The sequence below is a fragment of the Mytilus galloprovincialis genome, chromosome 5 (assembly GCF_965363235.1).
Source record: "Mytilus galloprovincialis chromosome 5, xbMytGall1.hap1.1, whole genome shotgun sequence".
NCBI classification, from domain to species: domain Eukaryota; kingdom Metazoa; phylum Mollusca; class Bivalvia; order Mytilida; family Mytilidae; genus Mytilus; species Mytilus galloprovincialis.
In genome coordinates, this window is record NC_134842.1 from 94,954,878 (window position 1) to 94,975,951 (window position 21,074).

Sequence of the window (21,074 nt, forward strand, 5' to 3'; positions counted from 1 at the left end):
TGTAACAAGTGGGTTCCATTCATTTAATGTGTTTCAGCTTTTAATTTTGCCACCTGATAAAGGGCTCCCCGTTTTTAATTTTCCTAGGTGTTCGGTATTTTTGTTATCTTATATCTTTTAATACATATCGAAAACTGTTTTATTTAGAACGACAACATTTGTAAATGCAATTCTTATGGGGCTTATATCTGATGTAAATGTCAATATGTGAATGATCTTAATTCAAACTTGTTACTAAAGTTCATCAGATCAGCACGAAGTTTTGATAAGACAAGGAAGTCTCGTCAGAAATCACAACTGCGCAGTGTGATCAACATGTTAATAGGCATATTAGTTTTTGTTACGTTATATAGCGTAGCATTTTCAGCAACAAATCTTATCGATAATGGAGACTTTGAGAATCCTAATACTATAGATCCTTGGGAATGTTTGGGTTGTAAACCCAATGGATTAAGGGATAGTTATAGAGGAGATTGGAGTGTGATGGTCACTAACAGGTAAGACCGTGACTAGGTTTCTTTTCTTATTAAATAGTCAAGTCTGCTAATCAAACCTACCTTCAGAACATCAGGTACACGAATCAAACTGTATCTTTGTTGATAATCCCGGCTACGCTCCTTTTGGAAACCAATCTATTATCTCAGTTTCTATTTTGAGGGTACGTCTAAACACCGCTCAGGACCTTCTGAGTGCACTCAGGACATACAAAGTGCACTCAGGACCCTTTATAGTCATCGCATTTGTACACAGGATGGATGTATATACGCGTTACATGCTGCTTATCTAAGAATTAAATTTTGGTAGAATTTGAAATCGAACTTAGATAGATATGTTAATTTTTTTTTTAAATTATGAGGGCACGTGTCACTGATTACACAACTACTGAGCCGTGAATTATCCAATCAACAAAATTAATTGGATTATATTTATTGATGTTTATGAATTGTGTTGTTTGTACAATGTTGCGTTTAAAATTTTAAGATTGATTAATGTAAATTTAGATTATGCACAGTGAAAATAGTAAATTGTAAGTAATATGGAGAGAAAAAATAAGATAACCCATTCGATGTTCTTTGTATTTTTCATTTTGATATATAAATTAATTATTTTGTGTTCTACAGTTTATGAATAAAGAAAATAAAAAAATCTGTAACAAGTTCGATTTTTGTTTTTCTTTGTGTGATTTTTTCTCTCTCTCCATGTCAATTTAATAAACAAAACCAATGTTTACTAAATATCAAATTTTATTCTCAATAAACCATACACATAGGTATAGAAAGACAATTACATGTATGTACAATATTTACAATGACAATATTTACAATTTAAGAAGTCTAATATCTTGGCTGTGTACGCGCTGTCCTTGGTCTTTTCCTTTGGTTAGGCTTACCATGCTTACGTGCAAGCTTCTGGGGTTATGGCACTTCAAAATCTGAGCACGAAGACTTAGTTGTGGTTTGGACGGATTTTGTGTCGATCAACAGTCTCCGAAATAGTCTTTCTCGCTGTTCTTGTGTTTTGGAAAACCAACACTGGTACGATACGACATGTCTTCTGTACGGACCGAAAAGTTCATAATTTCCCATTCCATACAGGGAACGCTTCAAATCGATTAGTTGTACACGTTCAATGTCTATCAGTTTCGTAGCAAGGTCTGGCATTGGTTGTGGTTTCCACTCAACGGCTTTCTTAAATACATGATTCATGGACTCGCAATTGTTGTTTGTCCAAAAAAAAAAATCAAGCATTAGGACTCTCTAAAGAATACAAGGGATGTACAACAGTGAACTGAAGTGGGAAAATGGTTGCACAAATTTTTCGGACTTTCTTTTCTTCCGGATTCAGATCAAACCTGCCGGTCCCAAGACCGGATAAAAGAGGAGGGAAGTCATAGATATATTTTAAAAAAAGCGCAAATGTCCTATGTAAAAAAGCGCAAATGTCCATTTTTAAAAAGCGCAATGTCCTATGTTTTGAAGCTCGAGTGTCCACAAAAAAAAGCGCAAATGTCCTATGAAAAAGCGCAAACGTCCATTGCGTAAGCCTGGAGATATGAAAATACATAAGAATTATTCATCTTAATTTTTGAACTAAGAATAAATTAAAAATTTTCCGGATTGAACGAAATTTCATAAAAAAAAAAAATCAATGCTAATTTTTGTGATTTTAAAACTATTAGCTTAAAAGTAAATTATATAATATGAAAATACGAAAGAATTATATAATATGAAAATACGAAAGAATTATATAATATGAAAATACGAAAGAATTATTTAATATGAAAATGCGAAAGAATTATTCATCTTAATTTTTGAATTAAGAATATAACTAACACTTTCAGCATTGAAAGAAATTTTTATAAAATTCGAAAATCTATACAAAGAACATATTTACGATATATTTTTATCGATTAAGTAATATACCTTGCTCAATCTCTGGAAACACTCCTAGCTCGTAGTTGACACGGGGTTTTGATCCCCAAGGACGCCACATTTTGCAATAAATTTATCTATATTTTTGAACGTTTTCAAGTTTTCTTTGTTCTATATTTTTCAAAATACATCTAGGTTTTGTTTGTTTGTCAAGCTTACTTGTATGCGGTTAGACCCATTACTAATCACTTCTAATTATTAAAGATCAAACGACCTAATCAACATGATAATTGGTATTCAATATAATCATCGGTCATGCCTGACATATTTCATAAAAACGGCGCGTGCCGATGAAAACTCAAATAACTTCTTAAATATTAAATTGATTTTATCGAAACAAAAACTATAAGAAGAAGAATCAAATTATCTATTTTCACCACCCACAAAAACATATATTTCATGTCCTGAGTGCACTTTGTATGTCCTGAGTGCACTCAGGAGGTCCTGAGCGGTGTTTAGACGTACCGCTATTTTTAACCTTGATTTGACTCTTCGGTATTTTAGATTTGAAAGAGATAAACTACTGTCCCTGAAATATAGTGTGCGCATCATCGTTTCAACATTTGATCTTTGATAATTTGAATTGAATTAGTGAAAATTTTGCTTTTTTTTTATTTTTCTAAAAGCATGTAACCTTTGCAGCATTCTTTTTCAATGTAAACTAGTGTTTGTGTATGTGATGTTTGTAAACAAATTCGCATGTAATACATATCAATCTGTAATCAGAGTCAAAGTTTGAATTTTGTCTCTATTTTGAAAATTCATACAAAGAAAATTATACGGCATGCATCTTAAAATGACATTTAACAGAACAAATCCATTTATTCAATTTTAAGGGATCAAAGCTTCTCAGCTTTGACGCAACGAATTCGCAGTACTGGAGGAGAAAACTATGTATTCAAGAGCTACATCAAACTGTTGAAGCTAGTAAGGGGGACTATGTACACAGATGTCCACGTGTATGTGAAGTACACAGACCGTTATGGTAAGCTGTTTCTGGATTTATAAATAACACCAATATTAGAATTGTGTTTATTGATGAGTAACAGCAGGCAACAACCGATGTAGTGACGTCGACAAACAACGGCTTTTACTACGGTGACGTAATAACAATAGGGATGTGCACGAATTTGCAGATTGTATGTACACCTGTTAGTACAAGGCTGACAAAAGGATTATTTTTATAATAAAATAATCAACAACCAGCACAGACAAAGGTTGTATGATCAACAGTTTTACATTACATGTCGCATTTATTTTTATTTACTTTGCATATTGCATGGCAAATCACATTATGATGCTTCCTGTAATTAAGGGTTCGTTTGCTTTAAGATAACTTTGAATTTCATAGACATTAAAAGTGCGGGATAAATTCAATATTTTGAAAAACACAAAAAAAGAAGGGTTAAAATTAGAACCTACTTGAACATTATTTAGTCTTAACTTTAAGGCAAAACAAAAAGTTTGTCAATTTTGTTAATTTCAATTATAAAATAAAATGTTTTAAAAAATCTTCATTTTCTTTAATATTTTAAAAGCTAATTAGATATCAAAATAACATGACTCAGTATTTACTGTACATTTGAAGTAGATTGCAATTTGTCAACCACAGGGGTATTATATATACTTTAAACTTTGTCATGAACTCAAAGCAGAAGAAATCTCCACAACCAATATCATATTTTTTGGGGCATTTTTTATGGTTTTCTCAAAGATATCAATTTTTAAAAGCGTTTAAACAATAGAGATAGTAATTATTTACAGCTAAAATATTGTTTTTGGTTTGTTTGAATCGATTTAAATAAAGACACGATTGTAACTATGTAGTATGCATGTTTTGTCTGTATATTTTTTGTGTATTGTTTTTGCATACTTTATGTCTATTGTATCATGCATGGTGTTTTTGAAAACTATAGTTTCTGCGATTTTTCCTTTTGCACATTTGTCTATCTTGACATTATATTTAATCAAACATACAGATCTAAAAAAAACAGAAAAAAAAACCCGCTGCATTTTCTTGTTGTAGACCCATTGGGCTGTTAACTGCACTTTTGTCGAGTTTTTGTCTTAGATAAATTTCTTGTATAAATCCTCAATTTTATTTATCAAACGTAGGTTTAAATATGTTAATCTCCCCTTTACCAGTACACTTTCTTCTCAGATAAATTGCTATTTACAATCAGGCGATGAAGATGTAGGGCATGGACACATAAAATGTTATGTATGTCAAATGTGAATATGAAATAAAAAAATGAGGACGAAATCGTTTTTTTTTAGGAACATATATTAAACAGAGGTTTGTGGATTATCCCAAAGTACAGATAGGCTTTGGATGGACCGAGCTTGGTGGAGATGTATTTATACCAATTGGTAAATACTGAATATTATACAACATTATACATTATGATACAACGGTTATCAATTAATTAAATGAATACTTCTTTAACTATGACTAATTAGATTATAAGATATTTGTTCTACGAAACTCTACGCATATTCTATTAAACTAATCGGGTTTCTCTTAATTTATTTCCTTCCGATCGCTATTCTTTTCCCATGCTTAAAAGTTGAAATATAATATGTGAACTACTAATAATTGTTTACTTTTTACAAACTATTATGAACAATACTTTAATAAATCATAATTTGTAATTGATTGATTGATTGATTGTACTCTTAAAAAAAAAATTTCTCCATTTGCTGTTGTATTTCCTATTTAGGGTTTTAAACACTACTGATTAGACGAACTTCTGATTATTCAGAAATGCACAGAAAATAATTTTATTTCCGAAATTAATTCGTATAAATATCATATGCTCATTTTTAGCATTTACTTCTTCTCAATTCAATGTATGCAGTATTGGTGAACGGGATTTCATTTGGCTAAGTGTATCGATTTTCGTTTGGCTATTTTTTTACTAGTACATGTACTTAATAGTTTTGATGGTACTCTTATGTTAAACATTTACCGGTATTTCATCAATATCGATGTTTCTAAGCCAGTTATATCCTGTACATGATTACATTAGTTGTCTTGAATATTGGTAATATTTAATTGTACTGTAACTATATTGCAGGTATTCAGTCAAACAATTTTAACGTGTCTATTGAAATACCAGAGCATGAAGTGGATTTTATGCTGGATGAAGCCTCGCTTACTGTTATACCAAGGAACACCAACTGGAAATCACAGGCTGACTCTGAAATTGATCGTCTTCGAAAGGCCACACTAACATTAACGTAAGTATAATTCTGAAATTTATTATTTTCGAAAGGTTTATCATTTCCTACGTCTATATGATTCTGATAGTGATAAGCTACGAAAGGTTTCTTTATTGACACATTTGTTTGTTTTATAGTGAAGAAGATTGTAACACAACGTTGACTGTCTCACCCCTATTTTTGACATTTTACCCATTTATCTGTTTGTTTTGTTAACATATTGTCGCTAATATAGTGGAATTTTATGCGACGGTCATACAAGTGAGAAAGTTTAGGTAGCCATAAAACCAGGTTTAATCCACCATTTCTACAGGAAAATGCCCCAACCAAGTCAGAAATATAACATATGTTATCCATAACATACCCTCTGCCCCTTCGTATGGTGTTTACATATCACAATTGATACGTTATTCTCGTGCTTGTTCACACTATACGGACTTCATATACAGGAGTGTGCTCCTTACGCAGAAACTGCTCCAACAAAGTTATGAGGAGGACAGATTAAAATTGACACTCCGTAAATTTTATGGACACCATCACGAATTGTTGGATCCATACGATGTGTCTTTAACCAAACTAGCTAAGGACATTTTTACCACATGGTAGATTGTGTTTGTCATTATGTCGTCTAATCTTTTAATTACCAAACGTGACTTAGTCCCGATTGTGACTGTTTTGCTGAGTGTGAATTCGCATTACTATAAGACGTGTTACGGTACTTGTCTATCCCAAATTCATGTATTTAGTTTAAATATTTATATGTTATATTTGTAATTCTCATCGGATTTTGTCAAATGTGTTAACGTCTTTTCTATTATATTTATGTGTTATGGTAAAGAAAATTAATCACCGCATTAGATTTTGTTCAACGTAATCAGTACGATATTTTACGTTTGAAGTTAGATTCAAAACAAACCGGACATAGCTTTATAATAAATAGTTAATTGCTTCCTTAGTTTGCTATTTATAAGTATTAAAATGTGCATTGTTATTAAATGCAATATCAGTATTTAGTTCAAATATAATCTTAAATTAATCCTAATTCTATCTTATTCATTCAAATGTGACGTCATTTTTCATTTTTTGATGATCCGTTTTCAAATTTCATAAATTCAAATGTGACGTAATTTTCGTGCTTTTTCACCATCGTATGTGACGTCATTATTATGATTTATTGCGTTGAAGCCTGGACTGAGTCGGGTGTGTCTTTTGTGTTGGTCTTTGCATGTATTCGTGTTTGTTTTCTGTAATTAGTTAATACTTCAGTTTCATTATGTATATCTATTATATTCATTTAATCAAATTTACTGTTTGCAATAGCATTAATTGTTCTAAATGATAAGGATGTTCTTATCCCAAGCTTAAAAACATAGCTGTATTTGACACAACCTTTTTCAACTTTTGATCTTCAGTGCTGTACAACTTTGTACTTTTTTTCACTTTCGATCTTTTATATCTGGGCGTCACTGGTGAGTCTTGTGTGGACGTGGCGCGTTTTTGGCGTATTGAATTTTAAACCTGATGCTTTTTGTTATACATTAATTATGTGTTTCTTTGTCTAATACGTTCTCCTATTTATTTGTATTGTTGTCCTGTAATATTATGTTGTCATTTCAATGTTATATTTAACATTGCCATTAAAGTGCGAGGTTTGGCATGCCACAAAACCAGGTTCAACCCACCATTTTTTCCTTTAAAAATGTCCTGTACCAAGTCAGGAATATGGCCATTGTTATATTATAGTTCGTTTCTGTGTGTGTTACATTTTAACGTTGCGTCGTTTGTTTTCTCTTACTTTTGAGTGTAAATTCACATTGCGATAAGACGTGTCACGGTACTTGTCTATCCCAAATTCATGTATTTGGTTTTGATGTTATATTTGGTATTCTCGTGGGATTTTGTCTGATGCTTGGTCCGTTTCTGTGTGTGTTACCTTGTAGTGTTGTGTCGTTGTTCTCCTCTTATGTTTGGTGCGTTTCCCTCAGTTCTAGTTTGGTACCCCGATTTTGTTTTTTGTCCATGGATTTATGAGTTTGAACAGCGGTATACTACTGTTGCCTTTATTTATCCATTCGTTTCATATGTTGATATTGTTTGCTTTTACGATGATAATCTTTTTGCAAAATCTAAACCTTTAACAGGAAAAAAAGCCGCTATATTTCGAATTACGGAATAATAAAAAGAGAAAAATCTATTGACCCCATTCTGGGTGAAAACGTCGAATTGAATTGAATACAGCGACTAAAGAAAATTCCCGAACTAGAAAGTTAGTGTACATAAAGAATGAAACCGGGTTAAACATATTTGGGAGTAATCCACTCTCCCATAGCCCGGGACATTGGTGTCACTTATAGAATTAAAACATACTACAAAACAAGTTTTTGGAACGTGCTGATATATATAATATTTATTATTCAGTTATTAATAAAATTAATATAGTAACGTTGAAGCAGATGTACTCCGAAAGTAGTCTTAGCATGTAAAATGTATGCTAAATATATCCAATATTGTCTCGAAAAATACAAAATCAGGGAAAAAAACCTCATTTGTTATTATAACGTATAAATTTATAATTTAAAAAACAAAATTAATTTAATTGACAAATTGGCATTTCGTTCCAAAGGACAGAGTAGTGACCAAAAGATAACATTTGTAATTGCATTATTTACCAAATCAATTCCACAAGTTTTTGCAACATGAAATGCCTGTACCTAGTCAGGAATATCACAGTTTTTTTTTCTATTCGCTAGGTGTGTTGAGCTTTTGACCTTGCCATTTTATAAAGGACTTTTTGTTTTGAATTTCCCCTCTTGGAAATCGGTTATTTTGCTATTTTGCATTTTTACTGAAGACAAAGAATGAAGCAACACTCATAGCCGAATATTTAAAATTTAAACTGATCATAAGTGTAATCTCTACAATTTTGTTTCTATCCTTGAACTTAACGTGGATGTACGTTTTGCGACGTTATTGTACTGAATAGTTTTACATTCATTTCTTTATTTTTAGGCCCGTTGCTCACCATACCAGTCAATTTTATTGTAACACAAATCATGGTTCTTATTGTATAGATATCAGCTATATGCACGTCGAGGTAATATAAACTATTGTGTTGATATATATAGATTATATCACTGCATCGAGTGTGATACGATATTTATCCAATCGAGACAGTTAAATTTTCAAATTTCAAACGCGAGGCTTGCCCGACCGTTTTAAATATTTAAGATTTAACTTTCGAGAGTGGATAAATATCGTATTACACGAGATTTGGTAGTGGAAACAGTTTATCTAATAATTTTTATAGAATATGCAGGCAAACTTCTTTCTTCTTCGAAAAATATGTGTTCTTTGTATGTGACGTAATCAGTCATGGTCGCCCTTTTTCATGACGTCACAATAGGAAAATTCAGAATAAAGCAAGAAAAAATAACGTTATAATCGAATTTCGACCAATGAATAGCTGAGATCAAACGAACCACACGTTCATTAAATAACAAAAAAATCAACAGGTTAGGAAAACGGTAAATCAGCTAAGAATAAGAGAAATTAGTTTAAATGTTTCAAATGATATTATGTTTAATGAACAGTTTGCATTTCGACAGAATATTATTAGTCAATAATTAAAAATTGCTAATTGTTAATGAATTCAAGTTAAGGTATATTTTATAAATCATTTTTAACAGCAAAATAAGTCTAAATAAACACAAGTTATTACAATTATTTCCTATATATTTCAAACTTTGATATCTTATATATACACTATTCTCATAGACATAAAATAAGATATCGGATACATCTCACCCTATGATATTGGCTATCAAATTATGATGTACTGTGCATGATTACAAAAAAAAACTGTTTTGCAATGGCTAACAGAACAGCCTAAACAAATCTACTATAAATGAAAGAAAAACCCCGGGAGTCAGCATCTATGTAATCTGTAACTGATAGAGTGTGAACATGATATATCTGATAGTTGCTTAAATACTCCAGATTGATGTCTTCTTTTTTTTCATTTTAAGAAAAACGTATTCAAGAATTTTATCCTCGCCTTACCTTACGGGTATTCTGATTAAATTATTTTGTTTTGAACCTAACTGTTACATGACCGTTCTTTAGATTTTGAGTAATTCTCGTCCATTGATATTCTGTTATTACTTCACTAAAGTATGTAGTTTCTTTTCTCTTTTCCCACTCCTGCATTTATATGTCATATATTCTTGCTAATTGAAATTAAACGTTTTTAAACTGTTTAAGAGTATTCTTATTATTTTTAGATATGATATTGCAAGACCTATTCTGTATCAACTTTACAAATAATACACGATATTCTTGAAGTTTAAATTCTAAGTACCGACGTCATTTGTCTTCTTAAAAGCGTTGTATAATATTCTATGCATTTCTTTTTGTAAAAAAAATTACTTTAACTATTCAGTCTTTTTGTCGAAATCTATTTGACGCGATTGGTAATTGTACATCTACCATGTCTACATAAAGATACTTCAAATCTTAAATTATTTTAACCCATAATAAGGAGGCAAGATAAATAAGCATCCTGTTTAATTTAACGTTGAACAAATGCATGGGGGGGGGGGGGGGGATATGATAAAGAACAAAATTCCAAAGTGTTGCCATGATGCTCATCGTATAGAATATTACGAAGTTAACTTTCTCTATATCGATTCATTACCAAATAAGAACAATAATTCAATTGCAAATACTGTTACTAAAAAATGACCTCATTACATCAAGGGAATCATCAAAATGTTGCCCGTACTTATTTGATGAGTTCTACGTTGAAACACAATATTTTCTTGTTCTGTTAGCAGTCGCTTCGCCGATTTGTATTCTTCTTTGCAAATAAGAAGATGCATGGATTCCTAAAAAATACATGTATGAATGTTTTAGCCCTATTTAGACCACTGTGAAAATCAGTCTAGTTATAAGGTGGGTTGGCTCCTCAAACCCTTAGTTGTTTCAAATACAATCTCATGTGAATGCTGATTATTAAATAAATTTTGACAACGATAACTATGTATAGTACAAGGGTGGAATATAATTAAACAATCTAAATAATAGATCAAATAAAGATAGAAAAACTCAATGTTCATAAGAAGTAAAGACAAAAAAAATGCACAGAACGGCATTTCAGATTCAACACCATGAAATTCACAAAACCTGGTAATAAAGTCAGATTTAAAAAAGAGAAGAAATTTTGGCTCCGCATGTGAAACAATTGTGATGTTTGTCATAATAGGAGGTCGCACATGAGCCGCTTCAAATAATTTCAATGAAAATTAGGCTAAATACAAAAAAACAATATTAGTACGTTAAAAACGTATATATATTGGTGTTCTTGTTCACAGAAAAAGCAAAACCAGAACATAATACAACTACATTTCAGATTAAACAAACAAGGAGTCAGTATGCTTTTGGTTCAACTATACAACCAGAACTGTTAGTAAACGACTCTCTTTCTAACTACGGTCAGTTCGTGTACAATAATTTCGAGTGGGGAGAAGTAGACAATGGAATACAATGGATAGACATGGAATCTGATCAGGTATACTACAAACTATTTCTTCTGCGGTTGTAATAATAATGGCTTGTGCATGTGAAGAAATCACTAAAAAGATATTCAATTACAAGTATGTTTTCCTCGTCACTACCGTTCAATTGTCGGTAGTTTTGATTTTTTTCTGTTTACGATTTATAAAGGTGTCATAGGACATTTACACAGAGTGGTGATTTGAGTGTGATTTTAATGCCCTCGAAAACTCAGTCGTCTGAAAATGTAGTTGATAATCTCCACCAGTTTTTGCAACAATATTTTGTTGTTGGGTATGGTTCTGAAGTAACAATATCAAACACTGTATACATCTACAATTGCAATATGACTTTGAAGTTTACAACCTTAAGTCTATACATAAACTGAATATTTGTACAAAGTTGTTGGAAGACTTTTCAAGTATATCTTTGCTAAACGACTACAGAAATTATATTTTTAGGATACGAGACCTTGTTTGCACCTTAATATTTCTTCTTCAGTGAACGTATAATCGTGGTCACAAACCTTTGCATAAAGTAAAATAAATAAACAAAACTATGAACATAAGTTTTATGTGACCACACCTTCATGGTAAACTGCAATAATCCAAAACTTTAACATGAATATGATCTCATCGCGTCTGTTTTTTTTCCATCTCAGTGAACCATAAAGAGTGGATTCAAAACAATAATTTGTTAAAGTTCACATTGAAAAGAAGAAAAAAAGTGATAGACGTCAAGTTGATGTGTCTACAACTTCATGATCAATTACATTAATGAAACAAATTAAGGGGACGGACGAACTTAGCAAAAATCAGAAGGGCCAGCGTCCCAATAGACCAGAAAAGACAATGTATCACTTTTATCGTAGCCGTAGCCGTATTCGGGACAACTTTTTGGAATTTTGGATACTCAATGCTCTTCAACTTTGTATTTGTTTGGTTTTATAAATATTTTGATTTGAGCGTCACTGATGAGTCTTATGTAGACGAAACGCGCGTCTGGCGTACTAAATTATAATCCTGGTACCTTTGATAACTATCATCGTAGACGGGGAGTATTAAGATTGATAAAAATCTTTTTTTAATATCCATACATTAGAACTTATAGCATACCGTTATGTATTTTGCAGAGACAGTTAGATAATGAAACATTAGTCCAAGCAATGCAACGTCTTCGAAGTCATGGGTAAGGAGTTTTAGATCTTACATCGTCCTTTTTTAAAAAGCAATCTTAATAAATGCAAAAATATGTCTTGAAACTGATAACATGTTTTCCTCGAAATTTATAGATAGAGAAAACATAATTGGGATATGACTTATCAAACTGGTAATTATAAATGATAAATGATAAAATTTTATCGATATCCGTTCGGATATCAAAATAAAACCCTCCTTTTTGTAACTTCATTTAGTATACAAAAATATTTAATGATATTTCATTGAAGGTTAAAAAGATGGGGGAGTGGCTTATTTTCTGCGTTGAGCAAAAGTAATCCAGACTGGATATCAAAGCTGCCACTCAGAGATATAAACCTGGCTATTCAAGATAGAATTAATTATATGGCTGCTTTGTTTAATGATAGGTACGTGTATAATACCTTAATTCAGGACTTATTTATTACTGACTTATATTTTCAATAAATGCTCCCACTTACATATCTTGACGGCAGTATGTGATTTTGCAATATTTGAATTTTGAAGTAATATATACACTTTTTTTACACAAAACTTAGGTTTCTGTGTTACATATAAGAATAAGAAATGTTTAATGGTTTCCTATAAGACAACTATCAACCAAAGTAAGGGAGGTTGGCAATCAAAAGCCACTGTACGAAATTCAAAAATGATAGAAAAACATAGCATGTATTCGGCTATGTAAGGCCCCGACATGAAAAAATATAAAAACAATTCAAATGAAAAAACTAGCGGCCTCAATCATAACAAAACCAGTTTATAAAAAAACATATATGACAGACATGAACTAACTCCATCTTTGAACCCTTTGGGGGCTTGTATCAGCAAGACGTCAAATACATTCATCATATATAAATTGTGTACCACAAACGCGAAGACTTAATAATGACGCTCGAATTAAAAAAAAAGTCAAGAAGGTCAAATAAATTGCGACGATATACTCAGATAAACCTTAGTTTTCATATGCTAGCTTTACACAAAATGATCGGATATCAACGTATTCGGATGGGCCTTTGATGCTAGTTCTTACATTTTTTTGTATGATATTTTGAGGATTGTAAGAGTCCTGTCATTCGGCCATGACATTTTCTGTATTTGGTTACTAATGTTGTATGCTCTCTTACACTATACCAACGTTCTTTTTGACAATATAGATACACTATTGCGACTTATTATTGGGCAACCATCCTCTCTATTCTTTGACTAATGGTTTATGACTACCCTCTTTTTCTATTAAATTGTACCCACTTTACTTCCTAGAATATTATATAAAGGTAAATAGGTGTTTTGTTCTTCAACAATGTACTTGTTTGGCTTTTAAGTATAACTATTTTTATCTGAGTCACTAATTAGTCTTATGTAGACGAAACGCGCGTTTGGAGCATCAAATTATAATTCTAGTACCTTTGATAACTATTGTTCAATCATTAACTGTTTAACTATTTACACCACTGGGTCAATTCCACTGCTGGTATCACCAGCTCAGTATTCAACACTTCTGTGTTGACATGAATATCAACTCTGTGGTCACTTTTTTCAAATTTCCTGTTTACAAAACTTTGAATTTGTTCGAAATTCGAGGATTTACTTATCCCAGGCATAGATAACCTTAGCCGTATTTGGCACAACGTTTTAGGAATTTTGGGTCCTCGAAACATTTCAACTATGTACCTGTTTGATCTGAGCGTCACTGACGTCACTTATGTAGACGAAACGCGCGTCTAGTGTATTAAATTATAATCCTGGTACCTTTAATAACTATTTTTGAATCATTAACTTCTTAATTATTATTTCAATAAGGGAGTAATACTAATATAAAACAAATATTAATGAAATACTCTATTTTAAAATTTTGTTTTGTTTTTTTTAGTTTTGAAAATTTAGATGTGTACAGTGATGTACTACACGATGAATTCCTTGAGATCTACACACAATCACCAAATATTACACAAGAATTATTCCTAAAAGCTAGACAAGGATTTCCACGTGCCAGATTGTTTTTAGATGAAAGAAATGTTCTTAATAGTAGTTTACACACAACAGTAAGTGTTTACTTTTTTTTTAATATTAAGATAACTTGACGACCATGAAAATTCAAAATATAAAAAGGGATCAGTTAAAAACTTAGTAACTGCTTAAAATAAAGGGTTGGTCCGATTTCCTGCAAGACGTAAAATCAAATGAACATGTTTTCGTAAAATATGAACTGAATCGGGTTTTTTTTTCGTCCCAAATATTCAATATTTTTTTAACGAGCTCTGCATTAAACATTTATTTACCTAGGCATATGCAGATATGGCTAAGCGATTGAAGAGCATACATACTCCATACTATGGGCTTGGTATAAAAGCACATTTTAACTCCAGCCAAATTGACATGGATGTTTTAAAGGTAAGTCTGTCTTACGCAGCAGCGTAACTAAAGTTAAAAATAAAGTGAAAAAAGGGTATGTAGGTAGCACGAATTTAGCAGTCGTTCGATGATTTGGGATAAATTTTAGCTTTTTTAGTTTAGTTTTGCTTTTCATTGTAAAAGGTAAACTTACAAAAATACCGAACTCCGAGGAAATTGATTTCAACTTTTCTATCTGGAGATAATTCAAAACTGTGTCTTTTTACGGCAGTAAACGGGAAAGTATTTTTACATCGACGTTAACTTTGGTTGTTATCTGAAAGACTAGCCATTACCAATTTTTTAATAGTGTGTAAAGCGCTAATTTTTGGATGATTGAGGGTTTGTTTTACCCAGTTTAGTTTATGTTTGAAATTATCAGAATTGGGAGTTAAAATTACTTTAAAAACATATTGAAAAATTGTAAATCAGTAACGAAACATGACCAAATAAAACTGAGAATAGAAATGGTGAATATCTCAAATGGCAACAACCTGACTAAAGAGCAGACACCAGCCAAAGGTCCCCAATGGGTCTTCGAAGGAGCGAGAAAATCCCGGAACCGAAAGTCAACATGCGCACTATCGGTTGTAGAATAAACTCATCACAGATACCAAGACCAAACTTTTATATTCACGCCAGACGCGCGTTTCGTCTACAAAAGACTTATCAGTGACGCTCGAATAAAAAAATGTTTAAAAGGTCAAGTAAAGTATGAAGTTGAAGAGCATTGAAGACCACACATTTTTGTCAAATACAGCTAAGGTAATCTATTCCTGAGGTAGAAAAGCCGTAGTATTTCAAAATTTAAAGTTCTGTTAACAGTTTATTTAGAAAATCTCACAATCAGCATTGGCAGAGGACGGCAAACAATGTTCCACTTGTCAATCGGTAACACACAAACATTCTGACCCTCGTTTTCTTTTATATATAGCATGGGTGACGCTGTTTAAAAAAGAAAGAATATATATACGCGTCATTCACGTTAACGGCCTATATGACATAATTATCTATAACATACATCTACTACATTATTACTATTTAGTACAGAATTGATAAATTGGCTGAGGCAAGGTCACCATTGTGGATATCAAGTCTTGCATTTCATATAGACCGTGTTTCCTTACGAGCCCAAATGTTAGATGACGTAATGACCCTTTTATACTCACGACCGGAAGTAGAAGGTATAATTTTAGACGACGTTTGGGATCAGGAACTTAACAGTCAAGATGCAGCATTGGCAAATGGACAAAATTTACAGGTTTATCTTTTGATTTATCCGTTAATTTCTGGATAGTTTCCCCAGTTTCAATTGTTATAAAATACATCAAATACATTAATTAGAAACCTAATCGTAATGTGCATTTTACACGTGACGTTACTTGTTGTGGCGTTGATACATTTGTATGACAGACACACCGTTCATAATTCTATTAAGCGGTTTTTGTATACTGTTCTCAATGAATTTAATTATTCGTTGTTATTTTGTGGTTAACGTGTCGAAATGTACTATTATATTATTTGTCATGTATTGCTATGTCCTTGATGTTCTAGCATTTATTTGTACTTTATCTCCGTCATGTTAAGTTGTCATTTTAGCGGTATATTTGACATTGCCATAAAGCGCGAGGTTTAACTAGTCACAAAACCAGGTTCAACCCACCAGTTTTTCTTAGAATGTCATGTACCATGTCAGGAATATGGCAGCTGTTATCTTATATTTCGTTTTTATGTATGGTGCATTGTCCTGGATTTTTGTTGCATTTAAATTCAGTTTTCTGTTGTTTCGTTGTTTTACTCTTATACTTGATGTGTCTCCCTCGGTTTTATTTTGTAACCTGGTTTAGTTTTCTCTCAACCGATTTATGACTTTTGAACAGTGGTATATTAATGTTTACTCTATTTATTCATGCTTGCAATTTGTCACCCATTTAATATAAAAAAAAATTATTAAGAAATTATGTATATATTTTGGTATGTAATTGGAAAAAAAGTAAATAAAGGCAACAGTAGTATAACGCTGTTCGAAATTCATAAATCGATAAAGGAAAAAACAAATCCGGGTTACAAACTAAAACTGAGTAAATCGTATCAAATATAAGAGAAGTACGACACAACAGAAACACAACCGTTAAAATGAAGCACACACAGAAACGAACTATAATATAACAATGGCCATTTTCCTGAAAAAATACTGAACTCTGAGGAATATTCAAGACGGAAAGTCCCTAATCAAATGGCAAAATCAAATGACAAAACACAACAAACGACCGGACAGCAACTGTCATATTCCTGACTTGGTACAGGCATTTTCAAATGTAGAAAATGGTGGATTGAACCTGGTTTTATAGCGAATTATAACATTACAAATCCTTGATATCAGGGTTATGATCAATAGCATCAATTGCATTACCATTTTATCGGTTTGATACGTCAAATATTATAACATGTTATAGGCGAGCGCCCTCAGAGAGCTCAAAACATACTAAAGTCTTATTTCATCTTTTCTCTACAAGAAAACCAACCAAAAAGGACATGAAATACCATTTCATCAACACTTCTAGACACGTTGACTTTGTCCTAGCTTCCTTATAGATTCTGTTAAAACATCATTGACAAGTACAATAAAAAGACATAGTATCAAATTATCGTGATGTGATATGTCATATTTAAACCAAGCTCTTTATCATTGACGTGTTTTCAAATGAAATGTAATGTTGGCTATGGGTGTAAGAAAAGTAATATCATAATATCTTTTATATCTTGTTTTAATGACAATAGTTTAACCAAGCTGGACTCGTCTATCAAAACCGCTGGCATACCCATGAAACTCATTCTTTCACCAGTACAGTAAGTGTACGTGCATACAAGGGGGAATATGATATAATTGTAAGACGAGGACGAAATGGTCCAGTTGTTGGAACGAAGCACGTGACACTTGGAAATGGTGGACTTTCTCTGACAATACATGTCACAGGACAAGGTATGTAAACTCATCATAGATACCAGGCTTGAAATTGTGTTTGCCATTGTGTATGCCAGACGCGATTTTCGTCTACAAAATTCTAAAAAGTGTCGCTCAAATCACATAAGTTAAAAAGGCAAATTAAAGTACGCAGTTGAACATAAAATTGAGAATGGAAATAGGGAACATATCAAAGAGACAACAACCGACCAAAGAGCAGACAACAGCCGAGGGCCACCAATGGGTCCTCAGCGAGAAAATACCGCACCCGGAGATGGTCTCCAGCTGGCCCCTAAATAAAATTATGTACTAGTTCATTAAAAATGGACCTCACACTAAACTCCAAAAACACACAAATGAACCAAAAGTAAAAAAAAACATACAAGACCACAGAAAGCCAGAGGCTCCTAACTTGGGACACGCTAAAAAATGCGGCGGGGTTTAACATGTTTTGTGAGATCTCAACCGTCTGCATATACCTCTAGTAAATGTAGAACAAAGAAAACACGTAGCAGTACACACAGATAAACTCAGTTTAAAAGAAGTCCGAGTCCGATGTCAGAACAGGTAACAAAAGAAAATAAGCAAAATGACCATATACACAAATAACAAAAGACTACTAGCCGCCACTGACACGCCAGCCCCAGTCCCAAATCAAACCGACCGAAAGAAAGCACTGGGAATTTTCAATTCCGAAAGGTTAGGCTTTATATAAGTTTTTCCAAAGTAATCGTGTGCAACTTTTAAACTACGATTTTTAACTTATTGTATATTATGTAAGAGTTTTAGTAGCTTGCACAGAGAGGTAGATCGGAGGTCCATGAATTTATATGACCGTTATTTTTTAATTGAATTTTACAAACTACATGTTAGATATAATAATGCACTTTCTAAACGAAATAGTTATCAAAAGTACCATAATTTAGTACGCCAATGTATAAAGCCAAGCAAGAACAAAGTTGAAGAGCATTGAGGATCCAAAATTCAAAAAGTTGTGCCAAATACGGCTAAGGTAATCTATGCCTGGAATAAGAAAATCCTTAGTTTTTCGAAAAATTCAAAGTTTTGTAAACAGGAAATTTATAAAAATGACCACATGATTGATATTCATGTCAACACCGAAATGTTGACTACTGGGCTGGTGATACCCTCGGGGACGAAACGTCCACCAGCAGTGGCATCGACCCATTGGTTTAAAAAGTTATCAAAAGTACCAGGATTATAAAACGAGACGGTTATGACAAAAAAATATTCCCTTTTGTTTCCAAGTAATTGGCATTAGTTTACGGAGTCGTCTTTGCATTTAATACACGAAATTGAAAGAGGACAGTTACAGAAAGTACACTGAGGGAAAGTATTTACAGCTGTGATAGAGTTTTCTGTTAGAATATACTTTAAAACACCCGTGATATCGCGGGTCCGTGACTGAATTAAAGTATATAACTATGCGTAAGCCTTATTTAAGTATCGGTATTGTCATCTGATAAAGTCATGCCGATTATATAAGATACAAAGTTTTCTCTGCTTTCAAATCTTTCTGTTTGTACCAGTCGAGCTGGAACTTATCAATTGTTGGTAATATTAATTATTTGGAGAACAAAAGGTTCTGAAATGGAGTATCTTTTAATCAACAGCATTGTCCTATATTAGTTATAAATACAGTTGAATTCTTTGATTCGCTGTTTTACATCATGTCCGCTAACAAATTGAAAACTGTACGCCTTATTTTTAGTCCAGATTTTTAGTATTCGTATTGTTATCTTAGAAAGTCTTACTGATTCAAATACTACAATAGGGAAGAATTTGACAATGATTGAATTTAGTAGTGTCAACCCTGTGATTATGACCCGGGTATAAAACAAAATCCTAAATATACCGTTTGGTGGTGCGGAACTTACAGAAAAAGTAATAGGTAACAAGTGAATATACTATTGGTATCGGTATCGGATTCGACCCGGAAATTGATAATTATTGGCAATATTAGTTATGTGGAAAACAAAAGGGGCTGGAGTGGTGTAATTTTTAATCTACACCATTGTCCTATATTAGCTATATAAAAAGTTGAATTCTGTGATTTGTCGTTTTTACCTGATAACGGCTGACAAATTGGACCTCGTTATTTTAGTATTATAGATTTTACAATGCAAAAATGAAAACTGCAAATTTATCTTCCTTTCGTTTTACATGTATGACATCGACGGAAATAGAGTGCACGCATATGTTATTTGACTTACAAATGTCCTGACGAGAAGAATGAAATGATATTAAAACGAATTTTTTTTCAGGGCAAAATTATGCGGTTTCGAATTATGTATTTGGATGAAAACAGCATCATTGTAGATACAAAGGAGAGAAAGAACATTGAATTCTCTGAAATAAAAATGAAAATTTCGCTATGCAAATGTTTAATAAAAAAAATGAGAAGAAATACTACACGCAGAACAACAGACCACAATAAAATTGAGAAAGGAAATGGGGGATGTGTCAAAACGACAAAAACCCGACCATAGAGCAGAAAACAGCCGAAGACAACCAATGGGTCTTCAATGTAGCGGGAATTTCCCGCACCCGTAGGCGTCCTTCAGCTGGCCCCTTAAAAAATATGTATACTAGTACAGTGGTAATGGACGTAATACTAAACTCCGAATTATACACAAGAAAATTAAATTAAAAATCATACAAGACTAACAAAAGCCAGAGGCTACTGACTTTGAATAGGCGAAAAATTGCGGCGGGGTTAAAATTTCTGTCTATTGGGGTATCCGAATATGCTATTGAAAATTAATACAGTAAATATAGGGATGTATATGTCGATGAGACTGCAACCGAACGTCAATAAAGATCTACAGGTCAATACAATACGAAATTTAATTGGTCGAGTGCATGGTCTAAATGTATCTACAACTTGGTCAGTACTGCTGAGAAGTATATATGTCTCCGGTGGCACCGCCAGCCCATAAAGTAGCTACGCAAAGGTTCGATATTGGTATCCTGGTACACTCTGTGTACATGCGCACAAGCGATTTAAGATAGCATGGGGAAGCCGAGATCTTACCTACTTTGAACTTACAAAAATGGTAAACGATGAACGGATATTTTTCCTTACATTTGCGTTTTCGGTTTTCACTTTACATCGAAGTGTGAGTCTTTTATTCGTCCTTCCTGGTATATATATAAACAAAAATTGACTGTTTTTTTTTCTATTTTTAAAATGTGATAACGTTTTTATCAAGTAAAACGCTTACCATATGTAGGGTAAAATAATATCATATACTTAGTATTACAAGACGCCGTATAGAAAAAAACAACGCTAGCTAT

The 21,074-nt window shown here is 32.5% G+C and overlaps 1 protein-coding gene across 1 annotated transcript; it reads left to right on the forward strand.

The window, feature by feature from the left end:
* The first annotated feature begins 258 nt into the window (after window positions 1–258).
* Window positions 259–20,148, forward strand: LOC143076771 (anti-sigma-I factor RsgI6-like). Its single transcript, XM_076252643.1, has 13 exons — window positions 259–497; window positions 3,269–3,417; window positions 4,710–4,802; window positions 5,510–5,672; window positions 8,664–8,748; window positions 11,062–11,220; window positions 12,337–12,392; window positions 12,652–12,789; window positions 14,271–14,442; window positions 14,684–14,791; window positions 15,837–16,052; window positions 17,573–17,774; window positions 20,042–20,148. Exons 1-13 carry the CDS (start codon window positions 316–318, stop codon window positions 20,077–20,079), a joined length of 1,761 nt encoding a protein of 586 aa, XP_076108758.1. The 5' UTR covers window positions 259–315; the 3' UTR covers window positions 20,080–20,148.
* The last annotated feature ends 926 nt before the right edge of the window (window positions 20,149–21,074 follow it).

Excerpts from the sequence above, each read along its gene's own strand:
- LOC143076771 (XM_076252643.1), top strand. The coding sequence starts at position 316 with ATGTTAATAGGCATATTAGTTTTTGTTACGTTATATAGCGTAGCATTT. Across the intron at positions 3,418-4,709 it reads GAAGTACACAGACCGTTATG|GAACATATATTAAACAGAGG; the intron begins GTAAGCTGTTTC and ends GTTTTTTTTTAG. Across the intron at positions 12,393-12,651 it reads CAACGTCTTCGAAGTCATGG|GTTAAAAAGATGGGGGAGTG; the intron begins GTAAGGAGTTTT and ends ATTTCATTGAAG.